The sequence below is a fragment of the Zosterops lateralis genome (genome assembly GCF_965231275.1).
Source record: "Zosterops lateralis genome assembly, chromosome: 5".
In the NCBI taxonomy this organism is placed as follows: domain Eukaryota; kingdom Metazoa; phylum Chordata; class Aves; order Passeriformes; family Zosteropidae; genus Zosterops; species Zosterops lateralis.
In genome coordinates, this window is record NC_139766.1 from 50,541,503 (window position 1) to 50,558,358 (window position 16,856).

The following is a 16,856-nucleotide window of genomic DNA, read 5'->3' on the forward strand; positions in this document are numbered from 1 at the left end:
TTTATTGGGCTTGAAACAGAGGGGACACAAACCCCAGTGAAGTTGTTTAGGGATGAAGATGCCATTTACCACGGCTCTGTGAAGAACTGCAGTTGCTGCGTGTAGCGGGGAGCTGAAGCTACATAAACCTGGGCAAAGATTAAGGCTGACAAAGCCTAATACTCATAAAAGCTGGTGCCCACCTAACAGCACACTTGGAGGCAAGACAGTCTCAGTAAAGATGGAAATCAGTTATCCCTGCTGCCTGGGGAGAGCCTCACTGCATGTGACCTGACTTGCTCCAAACCCTCCAGGTTTGAAGGATGTGTCTTTCTGTTAAAATATCACATGGTGCTTCAGTAACACTTTCCATCCTGTCAATCTACAGCCCAAGAAACAACCATGTATCTATGCAGAGTACTAAAAACTGGAGCTACATCATTTGTTTTCCTCCAGGCAGCAGGGACCCTTATCTGAAAGAGGCTTTGAAGCTGCCCTTGCTGCAGGGAGCCTCAGCTGGAGCCCTGCTGAAGGCTCCACCTGGATTCAGTAAAGAAGGCAGGTCGTTTTTCCTGGAGGCAGCAGGAACAGGGCAAGCCCATGGGGAGGATGGCAGCAGAGCAGCCTGGCTACGGGGTGGGATGAGGAGCTGGGAGCACTGGGAAACCCTTGTTCTGACATGGACAGTGCTGGGAAGAATTCTGAGATGGAATCAGCTTTGTATCTTGTCTCCTCTATTCCTGTGGCATCCCTGGCAGAGCTGCACACCATGCCAGCTGTAAGGTCCTGGATCCTGGTAATTGCTTTAGGGATTTCCACAACTCTCCCCCAGCTCAGTTCAGTGTTACCAGCCCAATGCCAGCTTGCTCACTAAAATGTTCAGGTACTATAAATTTGGGATGTTGCATTTTAAGCTGTGACTTTAGGACGTTATCTGCATTGTATAGCTGAGGGCTGCTCCTCAACATTGCTCGCTTTCCTTTGTTTCTCCTCCTCCGTGTTTAACAGCTTGCCTTTGCAAAACTCCCACGGTCCTGGGCTGATTTTTGGTTTGACATCTTGGGGACTGCTCAGTAAAGCTCTCAGCCACCAAAGGTCAGGCACGCCATAGAAATGCCTATTAATAGGTCTTAGGTGCTGGTTGTGTCTAAACTGGCATTTCTTGGAAAGAGAAAGATTTCTTGGAGACCAGTGGCTCTCTGGGCTACTGTAAACGTGCAGGGCCAGGCTGCCATCCATAGGATATCCCTATGCAACCACACCTCCTGAAAATGGGGACACGGGGTGCAGGGGGATAGCTCAGGGAAGAAAACAGCTGTTTAGCCACAGCTGCGTGCAGAACGAGGGTGCACTTGCTGTAGACACGCTGGGCGCTCACCCGGTGCCCTGGGAATTGTCTCCTGCAGCCGGTGCCGGCGGCTCCCCGGGGAACGGCAGCATCTCTGTAGGCACAGACAGCTCTCCCCTTCCAAGGGGTGTTCGGGTGCCTTTATTCCGGCAAACACAGTCGTTTAAAATAGGATTTAGTTCAGCCGGCCAAAGTGACGCCCGCTCTATGTATAGTCCCCGCCTGGGGCCGTCCTAGCGAAGACCATCTCGGAAAATCCGTAGGAGCCGGGCCCGTCCCGGGATGTGCAGGACCAGCTCCCCCGGTGCCCGCAGTGCCCGGCCCGTCCGCGGAGCGCTGCCAGCGCAGCCGAGCCCGGCCCGAGCCCTCCGCCCCCCGGCGGCGATGCCCGCCCGAGCCGGGAGCCGGGAGCCGGGCGGAGCAGGGGATGGGCGAGGAGGGGCGGGCGGGGAGGGCACGGAGGGGAGGGGAGGGCACGGAGGGGAGGGGAGGGAGGACAGGGCAGGGCGGGGGCGGCCGCTGCCCCCCCGGCCCCGGCGGCACGTGCCCGCCCGCCCCCGCGGGCCACTCCCGGCCCCGACGGCCCCGGCATGGACGCGCCCGGGCAGCGCCCCGCCGGCCCCCGAGCCGGCCCCGAGCGGGACCCCGGCACCGGCCCCGGCCCGGAGGAGCCCGTCCAGGAGGAGAAGGAGGCGGCGTACGTGGAGATCCGCGGCTCGCCGCAGGGGCCGGAGGAGAGGAGCCAGGAGCCCCAGCTGGCCCCGGCGGGCGGCGCGGGGGGAGCGGCCGGTCCCGCACCGGAGAGCGGAGCCGCCGGGACCGGGGATGGCGGCTCGGCCGGCGGCGGACCCCCAGGGGAGGGAGCGGGGGCAGCATCCCCGGAGCACGGGCGGGATCGCGCTCCCTCCCCGGCGGCGGCGGAACGCGGCGCTCGGCCCGGGCCCGGCTCGCTGCAGGCGGCGGGGAGCGGCGGCACGGCGGGGGCGGGGGGCTGCCCCGAGGAGTCCTCCCCCTCCTCCTCCTCCTCCTGCCCCTCGCCCGTGAACAAGGCGGACGGCTCTCCCGCGATGGGCGACCCGGCGTCCACGGAGGGCAAAACCTCCTCGTCCTCCTTCGGCTACGAGAGCGAGGCGGAGGACGAGGCGGCGGGGCGCAAGGCGGCTCCCCCCGGCGCCCCCCCGGACACCCCTCCCGGCGGCGGCCGCGACGAGGCGCACTACATCAGCACCCAGGAGATCCAGCTCAGCGAGGTGGACCACGACATGGACTTCGACGCGGGGCTGGCCGCCCGCTGGGACTTCGAGGACAACAACGTGATCTACTCCTTCGTGGACTACGCCTCCTTCGGGAGCGACGAGACCGCGGGGGACACGCTGACGGAGGAGGAGGAGAACAGCTGCTACCTCAGCACGACCACCAGCGACCCCAACAACCAGACGGACAGCATCGACAACACCAGCAGCACCGAGATCGTCAGCCTTACCTCCGAACGCGACAGCCCCGGCGGGGACAGGCGCGCCGGCTCGGGGGAGAGCCGCTCCAAGCGCCCCGGCGGGAGCCCGGCCGCGCAGCTTCTCCTATCAATCAAAGCCGCTTCCCGGGCTATAAATGAGTCTAGCAACGCGCACGGAAAGCAAAACGCGGTTTACGCTGCCAAGCATGAAGGCGACATGAGTCTCCGCGTCGGCGCGGCCCCGGAGCGCGGCGCGGGCGTGCGGCAGGATGCGCCCCGCGAGCAGGCGAGGAAGGCGGCGGCGGTGCCCGCCCGGCTGCAGACGCGCTGCGGGGCCGCCAGGGCCGGGGAGCACTCCAGCGGCGCCTCCAGCGCCGTCAGCGAGCTGGACGATGCCGACAAGGAGGTGCGAAACCTTACGGCCAGGGCTTTCCGCAGCCTGGCGTACCCCTATTTCGACACGCTGCGCCCCGGCTCCCGCGCCTCCTCCGCCTCGCTGCCCGACAGCGCCCTGGGCATCAACCGCTGGTCCACCTACCTGGACCTCAAGTGCGGCGGGCTGGGGCCCAGGGCCGAGCCCGGCCTGCTGCGCTCCGGCCGCTCGCAGACCAAAGCCCTCGAGTTCGTGGTCAGCAAGCTGGACGGGGAGATCGCCCACGTGGAGACGCCGCGGCGGCTGCGGGCGGGCCCGCGGGTGGTGACCCTGCTGGACCTGGGCGAGGCCGGGGAGCCGCCGGCGGCGGAGGGCGGCGGGAAGGGCTCCAGCAAGAAGTCCAGGTTCGCCTCCAGCCTCCTCAAGAACGTCATCTCCAAGAAGATGCAGCTGGAGCACGAGTTCAAGATGGAGCGGGGCGAGATCACGGACACGTCGTACCGCGGGCCGGAGCCCCGGGAGCGGCCGCGGGAGGCGGGCGTGCAGCGGCAGAGCTCCCGGCACTCGGAGGGCGGCTCCGACTGCCCCGCCGCGCCGCCGGAGGATGCGGGCGAGCCCGGGGGCCGCTCTCCGGCCTCCAAGGCGTCGACGCCCCGCGAGGGGAACCGCAGCCTGGAGCGGGCGCCGTCGGAGGAGCCGTGCGAGGTGAAGCGCAGCGCCTCCGAGGCCATCAAGGCCACCTTCCTCCGCAGCCAGAACAGCGCCTTCAGGTCCTGGAAGGAGCGGGAGGCGGAGAGGAAGGAGGAGAGGGCGCCCGTGGGTAAGCTGAAACTCTCTCCCAAGCACGACTGGCGAGCCGACCTGGGCGAGATCTCCGCCGGCAAGCCCACCAAGATGTCCCGCCTGTTCGTGCCCGCCATCCAGCACACCCCCCGCGAGAAGGAGCCCGCCAAGAAGGCCACCAAGTGCTCCGCCGCCCTCCCCTCGCCCGCCGCGCCCTCGCCCCCCGCCGCCAAGGCCAAGGCCCCCGAGATCAAGATCAGCCTGGGCAGCGTGCAGCAGCCCCGGGACGCGGCTTTCAGCATCGCGCAGCTGCTGACGCCGCAGATCGCCGGGCGGCCGCCCGAGGAGGGCCGGGCACCGCCGCTCAAGCCCCTCAAGGCCGGCGACGGCCCCGACAAAGTGCCGCAGTTCCTGGTGCGCGACGTGCGGGACAGCAAATACAGAGCGCAGGGCATCCTCCACCAGGTGCGCGACGTGCGGAAGCTCATCAAAAGCTCCTACAGCGCCGACTCGGGGGATAACAGCAGCGACAAGGGCAGCGGCGCCTCCGAGCAGGGCGGCCCGGAGCAGAAGCCGCGGCAGCAGCTGGTGATCGCCGGCGTCCCCCGGGCGCTGTCCCCCGTGGTCATCACCTGCCAGGCCGTGGGCCACGCCAAGCCCAGCGAGGCGGGGGCCAAGGCGGCGGGCAGGGCGCCCGCCTGTCCCCCCGAGGGCACCGTCCTGGTGCACCGCACCTCGGGCAGGCTGCCGGTGGCCACCATCGCCCCCAACAAGAGCGACGCTCGCCAGCCGGCCGTGCTCAAGATCGTCTCCAAATCCTCGGCGCCCTGGCGGCACCAGCCCCCGCCGCCGCCGCCCGCCGAGAGGAGCCGGGGGCCGGAGGAGGACCCGCGGGAGGAGAGCAAGGCGGCGCCGGTGCAGAACGCGCTGGAGAAGCTGACGGCGGCCGTGCGGAGCATGGAGGAGCTCTACAGCTTCAACAAGCGCGAGTGGAAGCGTAAGAGCGACCCTCTGCCCATCACCGACAGTCACGTCCTGTCCCTCATCGCCAGCCAGGAGCGGGGCGCCGCGCCCCGACCCGCCGCCGCCCCGGGCCCGCCGCCGCCGGCGGACAAGGCGGAGGAGCCGTCGGGGAAGGGGCCGGGCGGGGAGCGGCTGCCCCGCCGCGCCTCCAACAGCGCGGCCGACAAGGTCTCGGCCAAGGCGGCCGCCTTCGAGAGCCTGGCCCGGCAGCGGCAGCGCGGCCCGCCGGCGCCCCGGGCCGAGCCCCCCGCCGCCCCCCGCGCCCTCCTGACGCTGCGCGGGGCGGGCGGAGCCGCGGGCCCCGCTCCGGCCAAGGCTCCCCCCGAGGGCGGCCCCCGGGGCCCGGCCCCGCCGCGCTCCCCCCGCCTGCCCGCGGGCGGCGGCGACGCGGAGCGCGGCCCCGACTGCGGGAACTACCTGTCCCTGCCGCTGAAGGCGCCCGCCGAGCCCGGCTCCCCCCCGTCCCCGGGCCCGACGGCTGCGGGCGGCGGTGCCCGGCCCGGCCCGGTGTCTGCGGCGGCGGCGGCGGCGGCGCTGTGCAGCCTGCAGCCCTTCGGCCCCGCCAAGCCCCCCGGCAGCCCCAGAGCGCCGCCCGGCCCCCCGCCCGCCGAGGAGCCCCCCGCCGCCGCCCCGCCGCCCGCCGAGGGCGCGCCCGCCGCCCTGTACCGCCCGCCGCTGCCCCTGGCCGCCCTGCCCGGCGCCGCGCCGCCGCCGCTGCTCTGCTTCTCGCCCTCCGTGCCCCCCGCCGCCGCCGCGGCCGAGCCCTTCCCGCAGACGCAGCGCAAGGTGCTGCTGGACGTGAGCACCGGGCAGTACTACCTGGTGGACACGCCGGTGCAGCAGCCCCTCAAGCGGCGCCTCTTTGACCCCGAGACCGGGCAGTACGTGGAGGTGCCCGTGCCGCAGCAGCCCGCCGTCGCTCCCGTCCCGCTGCCTCTCTCGCCCCTCGCCCTCAACGCCGGTGCCTACGGCGCCACGTACATGCTGTACCCCGGGCTGCTGCCCGCCGCCGCCGTGCTGCCCGCCGGGGCCCTGCAGCGCCCGCTCTCCCACCCGGGCAGCGAGGGCAGCGCCCCGGCAGAGCCCGCCAGCCCCGCCGCGCCGGAGGCGGCCTTCGCCGACAGTCCCTACTACGTGGCCACCGGCAAGGGCCCGGGGCACGGGGCAGCCGAGGCCAAGCCCGTCATCAGCATCACGGCGCCCGCCACCGGGCCCCGGCTCGTCGCGCCGCCCTCCTTCGACGGCACCACCATGCGCTTCGTGGTGGAGCACCGGTGAAGAGCGGGGTGAGTGCGCGCTGCTCCTCGGGCACGGCTCAGGGCAGGGCAGACAGGGGTAATGGCCGAATGACAGCGCTCCCGCAGCTTCTCCTCAGGGGAGGGAGAGTCCACACAGGGCCCTCACCAGGGCGTAAAATATAGAGAGGTTAGGCACACCCCTCGGTGCGGTTCAGTATTCCTTGGAGCTTGTTTTTTGGCAGTTTCAGAGAAGCTGCTCATCACACAGCCTGTGTTTGTGCAGCCCCATGGCTGGAGCATCTGCCATTGCTCCCGGGGATGGCAGTGTGGTTGGGTATCTCTGGATCCATCAACTGGACCCATCTTGCAAGCCATGAAAGAGCCCCTTCACCTTGGCATCACATCCTCCTCTTGTCTCACCTCTTCCTCCCAAGGGGAGGTGAGCACCTCTCTCTTTCTTCTGAACCTGTTTCTCCCCAACCTCAAGAAGAGTGGGAGAGGGGTGTGATGGAAGCAAACCCTTATTTTGGGTCCTGCCTGTTAGTGTGGTGAGGGAGTGGGATGCATGGAGCAGTCCCAGGTGTGCTTTCCTGGCAGGGGCAGAGGTGCCCACAGCTGCCTGTGCTGCAGGAGGGCTCCCCAGGGCGCTGCTGCAAAGCACAGTTTTACACAGCAGCTCTGAGCTTGGAGTGCCAGAGTCCTGGGAGTGTCCAGCTACCTGGGCCTGTAACCCTGGGTCAGCCTCCAAATTCAGGGATGTGTGTGCCAGGGCACTGTACCCATCCCAGAGCAAGGAGGAGGGCACAGGATTGGGCATGCAGCATGCACTGAAACCAGCATGGATGCACGATGTCCTCTGCAAAATAACCAAGGATAATGAAAAAAATTCATTTTAAAAGACCTGAAATATTAGAGAAGTGCCTTCAGGATTGATGTCACTGCTCCTTCTGCCTCTTGCATTGCAATGTATGGCTCATCTTTAACACGTGCAGTATTAGGCAGAGCTGCCAAATCTTCTGTGGCTTACCAAGAGCTCACAGAGTTGGTGTTTTGGTGTATATGAAAAGGCAAAGAGAAAGAGTGGAAGAATGGCAACAGTCAGAAGTTTGGGTTTGTCACCAGTTTGTGCTGAGCTTTGTCCAGTTGCATACTTGAGGGTAAATTTTGTCTTCCAGCACTTGGGTTTTTATTTTGCTTTAATTTTTTTTTCCTTTGCATCATCTATTACATAGTAGATTATTTGTTGAATGAAATCTTATTGATGTGATTTATACACTTCTCTGCTTGTAATTATTTTATCTTGCAAGTGCCATTCTTTTATCCTGGCTGTAGATGAAGTTGTTTTCATTGGCTCTTATGGGTCACTCAGGACAGACACAACATGCCAGTTTAACTTGAGCTCTGCTGCACTACTTGAGTTCATCTTGCCAGTAAAGTCAGAGGACCTAGATGAAATGGCAAAAAGCAGTTCATTGTTTTCCCTTTGGTCTGGAGGCTGAATTGAGACTGCTAGCAGAAGGAATTCGGTAGATTTCAGGTTAGAGACCTGATGTTTTGGAGAAGGTGGGGTGTATAGTAGATGTATCTGTAACAGTAGCTCTTTAAACAAGAACCTCCCAACTTTTCTGGTGTGATTCTTTAAAAGTGATAAACATCATATTTCCTGGTGTGCCTTGCCCCTCAGTTCTAGAGGACTGTCCTGTTACCATGTATTTAGCTTGCCTTCAGTGCCTGGTGAGGCAGGTGATATTCTCACCAAATTGCTTTCTCACTGGTGAAGTTAAAACAGAAGCTCTGCTTTGTTGTCCTGTGTCTACCAGAGCTCTACCACTGAAAAATGGTGTGAAAGCTTCTCCAAATGACTGGTGATGCAAAAAACGTGCATACTCAGTACAGAAGGTCATTCAGCAAGGTGCAGACTTTAGTTTAATTTTACCATCCTTCAATCTTTGATTGTGCCAAGGCACTCATTGTCTAATACAGACAGGGATGCCCCCTCTGGGCTGTCTCAGACCTGCTGAGGGAAGTGTCCTGCTGCTGGACTTTGGATGCACTTTTTCCCCTTGACCTGTTCTTAAAATAAATAATCTTACCTGCATGCTGCAGGATGTGTTTAACTTGTCATTAGGCTTTGGTTATTCCTGTATCTTATCTCTTAGTGGAAAATCAGGTATATGCCAGAGGGGAATCACATCTGTAGCCTTCTTCTTCCTGTTTTTTGTTGGGTTTTTTTTGGTTTTTTTTTTTCGTTCACCTTCATAACTTTGATGTGCCTGTGGATAATTTTCCTCTTCTTCTCTTTTATTATCCAATTTGTCTTTTGTTTTCCATTATTTTCCTCTATCCTTTGTTATTCCATTTCTTATGAAAAGTATTTGTTTGCTCAGCATGGTGTTTTTCTTCTAACAAGAACAGCAGTATAATTTCATGCAAATCTAAGGATGAACTCTTTGCATCTAAGGATGAAAAAAGTTGTTAACTTTTTAAAGTCCAGTTAGTTGCTTTCACACCAGACCAGTTGTTTTTGGTGTTTTTTTGTTTTGGTTTTTTGTTTGTTTGTTTGTTTTGTTTTGTTTTGTTTTGTTTTGTTTTTTGTTTTTGTTTTTTTGTTGTTCTTTTTTAATTGTAGCAATGCTGTGCAGATCCTAAAATGGATTTTAAACCAGCCAGATTTCATCCTTTGAGTGTGAGAGTTGAATAGAGGTCCCTTTTTTTATTTACTAGGCAAAATAAGCTGAATGAATGCTCTGTTTCTCCACTCCTGAATTCCTTTCTGCACTGCACATATTATCTTCTTCCCTTCTTTGCTCTGTTTCTTTCACATCTTCATTCACAAACTGTGTCACTGTGTTAAGGACTGCTCCTTCTTGGTCTCTGTCACTTGTGGGAGGTCAGTGTGACTTGAAGTTTTGGTAACGGTGTGATGCCCGTGGTGGATTGACACCACATCCTCTGCAGATCTGCTGCTCTTCCAGCACTTCCCTTTGCCTCTGGTGCTCTTTTCTGCATAATCATTGGAATAAAATGGATCCCATCAATTTCTGTTCTGACAAAATCCAAGCTGTCATTTCTGAACTAACCATAAGTTCTTGATATGCAGAAAATAGTGGGAAATACGTGTGTATTTCTGAGTGATATCATAAGATTGCTTCTCTCCCTCCTCTTCTTCACTCACAGTTAATGGGGAGTTTTAGCAACATCATCCTTGCCTGCTGCACTCCTTCCTTGATGCTAATTTTCAGTTCAAATAAACTTGCATCCAGGCCTAGACAGAACCAGCCTGTAGAGCGTGAACTGCCTGACAGGAGCTTGTTCACAGCATGAGTGAATGAAAATGTGTTTTAGCTTTTGTATTTATTCCCACATTTTACTCTGGAGTTGCTGTCTCATGTTAGGTAAATAAATGAGAAAAGAATAGGTAGCAAAGTAGAAACAACTGTAGTAAATTGTACTGCCAGTATTAGAAGGGTATTTTTCATTGTTCTGTTTAAACCATGAGCATAAACACCTTACAGGTACAGGAATATATATGCAAATATACTTACTAGTTGTGTTTTCTTCCTAACTGCTATCATATAATCTATGCCTGCCTTTAAAATGTAATTTTGTGTGGATAGCATATAAAAATTATTTTGAAAGTTCATAAATTGATATTTTAAACTTAGTTTTAGTTGTTCCCTTTTCAGCAGGATGGATGTTCTACATTACTAAGTGAAGAAGTCAACTTACAGTGTAATACACAGTACATAGGATTTACTTATACTGATGCCTTTGCTGAAAAATTAGTAAAGAATTTATCCAGTTTTTGTGGGAAATACTGGAATATTCCAAGAACCAAACAGGCTCTAACATTTGATCTAGTAAATCAGTCCACAACTGGAAGTAAGCATGACTTTGTGTTCAGAACTGTGGCTACTTAGGAAACACTTCAATAGTGCAGAGCCTTGGTACCTATAAAAGTTCATGGTAGCCTTAATGACTCCTCCTGCCCAGGATGATTTCCTGAGCCAGTATTCAAGTGTTAACTCCACAGACCTTAGAGCACGAGGGTATGGCTTGTTTCCCTTTTCCTAATGTATCCCATGCTGGATGCTGTGTTGGTAACAAAAGTGCTCAGGTCTTTAACTGAGCAGATGGATCGCTTAAATCCCGCATAGGTCACGTTGCCCTCTTTCCACTTATGTCCATGGAATTCCCTAGGACCAGTCTGCTGGAAGCTGTGGGCTTGTAAGGCACAACATGTTCCACACCTTGAGCAGCAAGGATGGGTTCTGCCCAAAAAAACACGGCGGCCTAACAACTGACTCAGTTTAAGAAGCTGAGTGTCCTTGTCCGATTGTTGGTAGTATCTTAGGAATTGAGGGGCAAGGATAGTGTGATGACAGGAGATGTTTATGCATTTCTCTAGAGGAGTAAAGATTGTTCAGATTGTTGTGGCAGCTCTCTAACAGTTAATCTATATTAATGATGATTTTCTGGTTTTGTTTGTTTGTTTTTTCCACAGGGATAAGGAAGAAGAATTATGCTTCTTTAATTTGAAATACACTTGGTAACTCTTCAGCATTAATTCTAAAAACTACTTCTACAGTTTTCTCATTTTTTTTGCTTCATCATACAAAACAAGCATGTAAGTTTCTTATTTTCTCCTAAATGCCCCCCTGTTTTGGAGTATGCTTATATTTAATTATGTGAGCAACACTAAATTACTGCATTATTTTGTGCAAAGTTCTTTTTGTACTGAAGCCAACCTGCAGGCTTTAAGCATTGCCTCTGTGCTGGTAGCTAATGGTAGCAATGCCACTACAGCTGTTTGTAAAATGCAGGGTGCAGCAGTGTTTCAGTGTGGATCACCACAAAGCTTCATTCAGGTTCCTGGAATGTGTTGTGATATCCAGTGCAGCCCTGCAGCTCTTCAAAAATAAAATAAAGCCCTCAGTTTTCTCCTATTGCAGTAAATGAGGGTCTTCCATATAGGTTTTAGTCACAAGTTGCCATCAGATGGTTTTTCGTGCTCTCTGCTTCTCACTTTGAATTGGAAATGAAGAGAGCTGTAGTGTTAAATTTATCTTTAGTGTTTATATTTTGGCATGGTTCAAAACAAACTGTAAATGTCAGAAAACACATTTGATTGCTTTCGTTTTTTGTTTGCTCCTCTGTACTGTGTTGACTATCACAAGTTGCCTTAATTATGACAGTGCTTAAGTACTGGGAAACCAGAAATTGAATGTAATATTTTAAAATCCTGGTTCTAAAGGAGAGAATAGCATTTCTTTTCCTTTAAGATGCAGTCTATTCTTCCTTAAATTGGAATATTGTTGAAAACAAAGTCGTAGTCACTGCTCTGGGAGAGGAATTTTTAAATTTTACAGCCTCAGTACCATGTAGTTGTTTCTTTAGCTGTTTGACAAGTATATCTGAGGGCTACAATTACCATGTGCTAAGAAAATACTTATCTTTTGAGCAAGAAAATACACAATAAGATTACTGATAGTGCAGTGTCCAACTGTGCTCAAACTCATTGTTTTGTTACCAGCAACTAGTTTGTCTCAGGAAAAGAGAACTGTTATTATGACAGTAAAACTAAAATTCAATTTTCTATTCCCTGCCCAAAATTTTGGTTAAGTGAAGCACTTGGGGAAGCACATACATGTAAGAGCAAACCTAAATTATATAACATAAAACTTTCTTGAGGTAACAGATTGTAATTTTAAAGTCTAAATGCAAACCCCCGAAGTCTTTATTTAAGCATTTGCCCAAGGCAGGATTTAAGCAATCCCAAGGCAGGATTTTCTTCCACCTGTTCTCGAGGTTTCCTGCAGCTAAGGAAGTTTCAGTGTTTCCCATTTTTAAAATAAACCCTGGGTTTTCATTTTCCCAAGTAACTCACATGGTACAGAAAACTCAGGTAGAACTGTCTTTAACCATATGTGTGAGATTGTATTTCAAAGCAATTTATTTGTTCATAGGCACAAATTGCAATTGCCCTCAGGTGAAATGCACTACAAGTGTGCAGATAGCGAGTGACTTCTCACTCATTTTCATCATTGTGGAAATCCAGTGAATATTCTAACCCTTTCTAAAGAGCTTGATGTGCCCAGCTAGAGCAAATATGATGTAAGGCTCCCTGTGCTCTTTAGCTGTACATTCTACATTACAAGCTTTAACTTCCCACTGGGATTTGGGCTGACTGCCTCTTAAAGGAGATGAATGCTTCTCCACCTTTCTCATGACTGATAAGTCCGTAGGTGTTGTAATTAGAGTATCAGCATTAAACAGAACAGTACTTGGGACTGCAGGACAGTGCAGGTACCAGAGTAGATGGCTCCCTGTGACACACAGGTGTGCAGGATGTTCAGTATAATACTTTCAGTATAATACTAGCATCCCTGTTCCAAAATGTTCCTGTCCTACCTTTTCCTGTATCGGTGCTCGGAGCAGAGTTTCACATTGCAGTTTACAAGATATAGGTTTGCACACACAACCTCAGGTTTACAGTTTCACCCAGTGTACTTGAAAGGAAAGAAAAATGCATAGAAAACAAGTGCCCAGGATTTCAACATGTATTTGTTGGAGGAACATTTTGTAGGGTTTTTTTTTTTTTCATTGCCTGTGGAGATGGAAGGAATGAAATGAGGGAATGCCAACAGCTATTTATTTTCTCAGGGGAGATTACTTCAGTGGAATGTGTCAATCCTAATGTCAAACGGTGTTTACTTGATTTTGTCTATTACTAAAAAGACTTCTTGTTTGCCTCAAGGGGTCAGTTTTGCAAGGTGCTTCACTTCGCAAACCCAGCAAAGCCTTCACATGTATCTCCAACTTCAGATATCTAACAGATTCCTGGGGACTTCAGTAGAAGGATTTTTTCCTTCACCCATCTATGCAAAGCTTTGCTGAACTCATCCCAGAGTGCTGAGAGCCTTGCAGACCTGAGCACCAGGTTCTTCACTTTACAGAACCTGAGCTCTGGGCTTGAGTCAAGCCGGACCCAGCAGATAGTGCCACAAAAGGTCACCAGAAAAATACTCTGGTAATATGGTGCTCCTCCATGTATACCCAGTGGTGAATTTCTCCAGTGGATGGGGTGCTGTGTAACCACATATCTTGGATTAGGGTCAAGCCCTCCATGTCAGGGCTCACAAGCTGCTAGTATTATATGTTTCACAGTGCAGTCATAGTATGTTACAGCTGAAATTCACCCCATGTGCAAAGCAGGGCAAAATCCTGTGCACCACTCAAGTTCCCTCCCAGCCCTGCTGTCAGGGTTTGAGGGCTGCACCAGCAACTGTCCGTGGATTTTGGGTCAGAATCCAATTAAAAGTTTGAGTGGGACTGGAGTGATGCACCAGGATGTTGTTTTGTTCTTTTGCAACAGGGTTGGTTTCACTCAGTATCAAATTTAGCCCTTGGTGAATCAATTGGTGAATGATTTGAAATGTATTTATGGGTTGTGTGGGGTGTTTTCCACCCTTGTCTGTTTTCAATGCTACCTTTATTCTTTAGTGTTGATGGCCAAAGTGTCATTCCTTATGCTTATATATTGCCATTAACTTGTGGCCTAAGAACCTGAGAACACATACTTCAAAAATGCTTGTGCTTTTTTTTCACCTATTTCTTTTTTTTAATATCTTCTCTTTTTTCCCCCCTCCCCTTTCTTTTTCCTCTCATTTTTAAAGGGGTGGGTTAGTTATCAGTGTAAAGATATTTAAAAGTGCAAATGTGAAGTAAGGATAATGATTGTTAAGAGGATGTGGGTGGTATGTCTGATGAGAGAGGGGTGGGCTGTAAGGCAAGGGGGAAAATGCCATGAACGCATCGTGTTGATGATTGTTGCCTGTGGAGGAAGAATTAAGAAACAGAAGATGTGTAACTGGAGAGAAATGGACTCTTAGAGCTGCTCTCAAGAGACAACACTGTGGCAAGTGTGTCGCTGAAACCCAAAGTGATCCCACTGCAGGGTGCCGTGAGCTGGGATTGAAGGATGGCAGAGTCACTCTGGGAATTGCACAGTGATAACACTTCAGTGCGTCACAGCCGCAGGAGAACAGACTGTCTGAAACTGCCAAGTACCAAAGTTTGTCACTGAATGAGTTGGCATTTGTATTATGTTGAGTTTTGTTTTGTTTTTCTTGAATGTTATGATAAATAAAATGTATTTTTCAGTAAAAGACACACTGCAAGTCAGCCTGCAGTCCTGCTTGGTTGTATATTTGCAAAGTTACCTTGGCTGTGGTGCAGAACAAGTGAAAACAGAGGCATTACTTGGTTCAACATGTAAACAGCAACAGAAGAAAGGATTTCACCAGAGAGCAGATCAAAAACCCTGCACTCAGACTCTCCCTGAGTTTGTCCCAACATTGAAAGTCTCTTTCTGACCTGATGTCTCTTTATTATTTCCTCTTAGGACAAAGGAAAGTTGACATTGCTTATTTTTTTTACCCAAGTATAATTTAAGAACTCCCCAGTTTCAGTGAACTAACTTTGACTGGTGTATGGATTTGGGTATCCAAAGAACTGCATCTTTGTCTGTTGTAATGTGTTCAGAGAGAGCAATTGGGGGATGAATAGCTTTTTTCTGCTCACTCTCTCTGTTATTTTCATTGCCTAATATTGCAATACAAGCAAAGATGAGTTTATTAGTGGATAGCATTATTGCTTAACCTATTAGTAGAAAAAATCTTTTGCTGCTTTAGTGAGTTCCTTTTATCTTCGTGGAGATTGAGAACATTTCTGTTGTTAAGTCCAAGTGTTTAAAAAAGCATGAATCAAACACCAAAAAATCCCAAAATAGACTTGAAAACGAAATTATTACTTTTGCAGTTTAAAAGAACACTTTCACTTCTCAGTTTTCAGTATGTAAGTGGCACATTAAAATGGCCTTTCCTTTTTAATCATATGCCTGAGATACTTAAAGGAAAACTGATTCCCACCTCATCATTTATCTACAAGCAGTACAATATGAAAACATCTGCTGTGAATTTGCTTATAATTCCGAGACATGGCTACATGACCTTCGCACTTTGCTGGAAGCAGAAGTTCACTGGTAAAACAGTGCTTTGATGTTTGTGACTTTCTCCCTCTCTCTCTTTCCAGATTCCTTGGAATTTGTACCTTAGCACTGCATCCACAATAGATGTCATTGGTGGCTTCACTGCTAATGTCTAGGCAGTGATTCCCATACAGAGACACACGTGGCAGCCCCAAAATACGTAAGATTGGAATGAGAACAGATGTTGAAAGGAAGAATGGGGAAGAGGGAGGAATGAACTGGGAAGAGTGCAGCCATACCAGCTTAGCTGAACAGGAGCAAGCTGGGTTTCCAGGAGATAAAGGGTGACCAAAACAGACACAAAATAATAGTTGGTGTGTAGAGCAGAGACAAAGGCCTCAGGTCACTTTGTTAAAATCAGAGGAGTCTGAAATTGCAAAGGGACCTGAGGTTGTAAACTGGAAAATTTGGGAACTCTACTTTTCTTGAAGGAGAGCTCCTGGAGCCTGATTTCAGTGGAACTCTGTTACAAGATCTTCACAGCAGTGCTGGTTTCTCACAATAGATGGAAAATTTAAGCTGAAACCTCTACAAAAGAGAGGCCAAAAGTAAATAAACTGAGAGACATGAACTTTAACCTTTCCCTAAGAGGTGCAGTCTTGCAACCAGTGCTTGTCCAATCACAAAGTGCCTCACACCACACAAATCCACTGAAATTTAAGTATGAGGATTTCTTATGATACCTTAAATAAACTGAAAGGTGGAATATGTCTGGGATTTTCAAGGACTGCTGGAGAAAATCATGTAAGTTTCTACATAGTCATTAAAATATCTCTGGTAAGAATGATGAGACCAAAACGGTAAAAGTGCAACTCTATTGTCAAAAGGAGTAGGAACAAAGTAAAATGAGAAGCAGGTTATTCCCTGATGTCAGATCTAAACAAACTATCCAAACATAGAACATAACACTAAATTAAAAAAAAAAAAGGCACCTATTTTAGAATTGCTGACCGCTGGGCTTGTCGCTATTTAGAACATGTAATCTGCCTGCCAAACCAAAACTGTATCCCTATATATATGAATATTTTTTTAAGAGTAGATGAAAAATATTCTTAAAAAATGAGCAGTCCTGCAAACCTGGAAGGGGAAGTTTTCAAGTCTCTATTGCAAGTGGGTTGCTTTTTGGACTTAGTTGGATTATCATTGCACTGTTCCTTCTGTGCCTTCCAGTTAGCAAAGACCGAGCATTTGTTTGCTTCTCTCAACTTCATGTATGAATTATTGTTTCATTGCTACCACTGCTGATTACTCAAAAGTACACGTAATACCATTATTAAATATGTATTTTACACTTTGATTAACCCCCACTGATCTGATAAACAGAGCATTCGCTTTGTTTGTAACCCTAAGTGTGTTTTCCCTTCAAATGCAGGCTTGAGCAATGTATTAATTTCATCTTATTTTTAGAAGTTTGTTACTTTTGTTGTTTCCGTAGCTATGGAGCCCAAGTAAGGAAGCCGTGGCCTTCCATTGCCCAGCTGCTGGACTAAACCTCTCCTGGAATCCCCATTATGTCCAGCTGTTGGGGTCAGATAGCTTCAGAAGCATCTGCTGCCAGGGGGTATCCACGAAGACACATATCACTTCTGAGGAGCAGTGCGGGTCCCAGG

The 16,856-nt window shown here is 51.6% G+C and overlaps 1 protein-coding gene across 1 annotated transcript; it reads left to right on the forward strand.

Annotated features, from left to right (window-relative positions):
- Positions 1–1,917: 1,917 nt before the first annotated feature.
- LOC310909161 (uncharacterized protein C4orf54) lies at positions 1,918–6,237 on the forward strand (the record flags this gene model as incomplete). The annotated part of the gene is made up of 1 exon (XM_083860724.1): positions 1,918–6,237. The coding sequence occupies one exon, from the start codon at positions 1,918–1,920 to the stop codon at positions 6,235–6,237; it is 4,320 nt and encodes a 1,439-aa protein (XP_083716850.1).
- Positions 6,238–16,856: the final 10,619 nt, after the last annotated feature.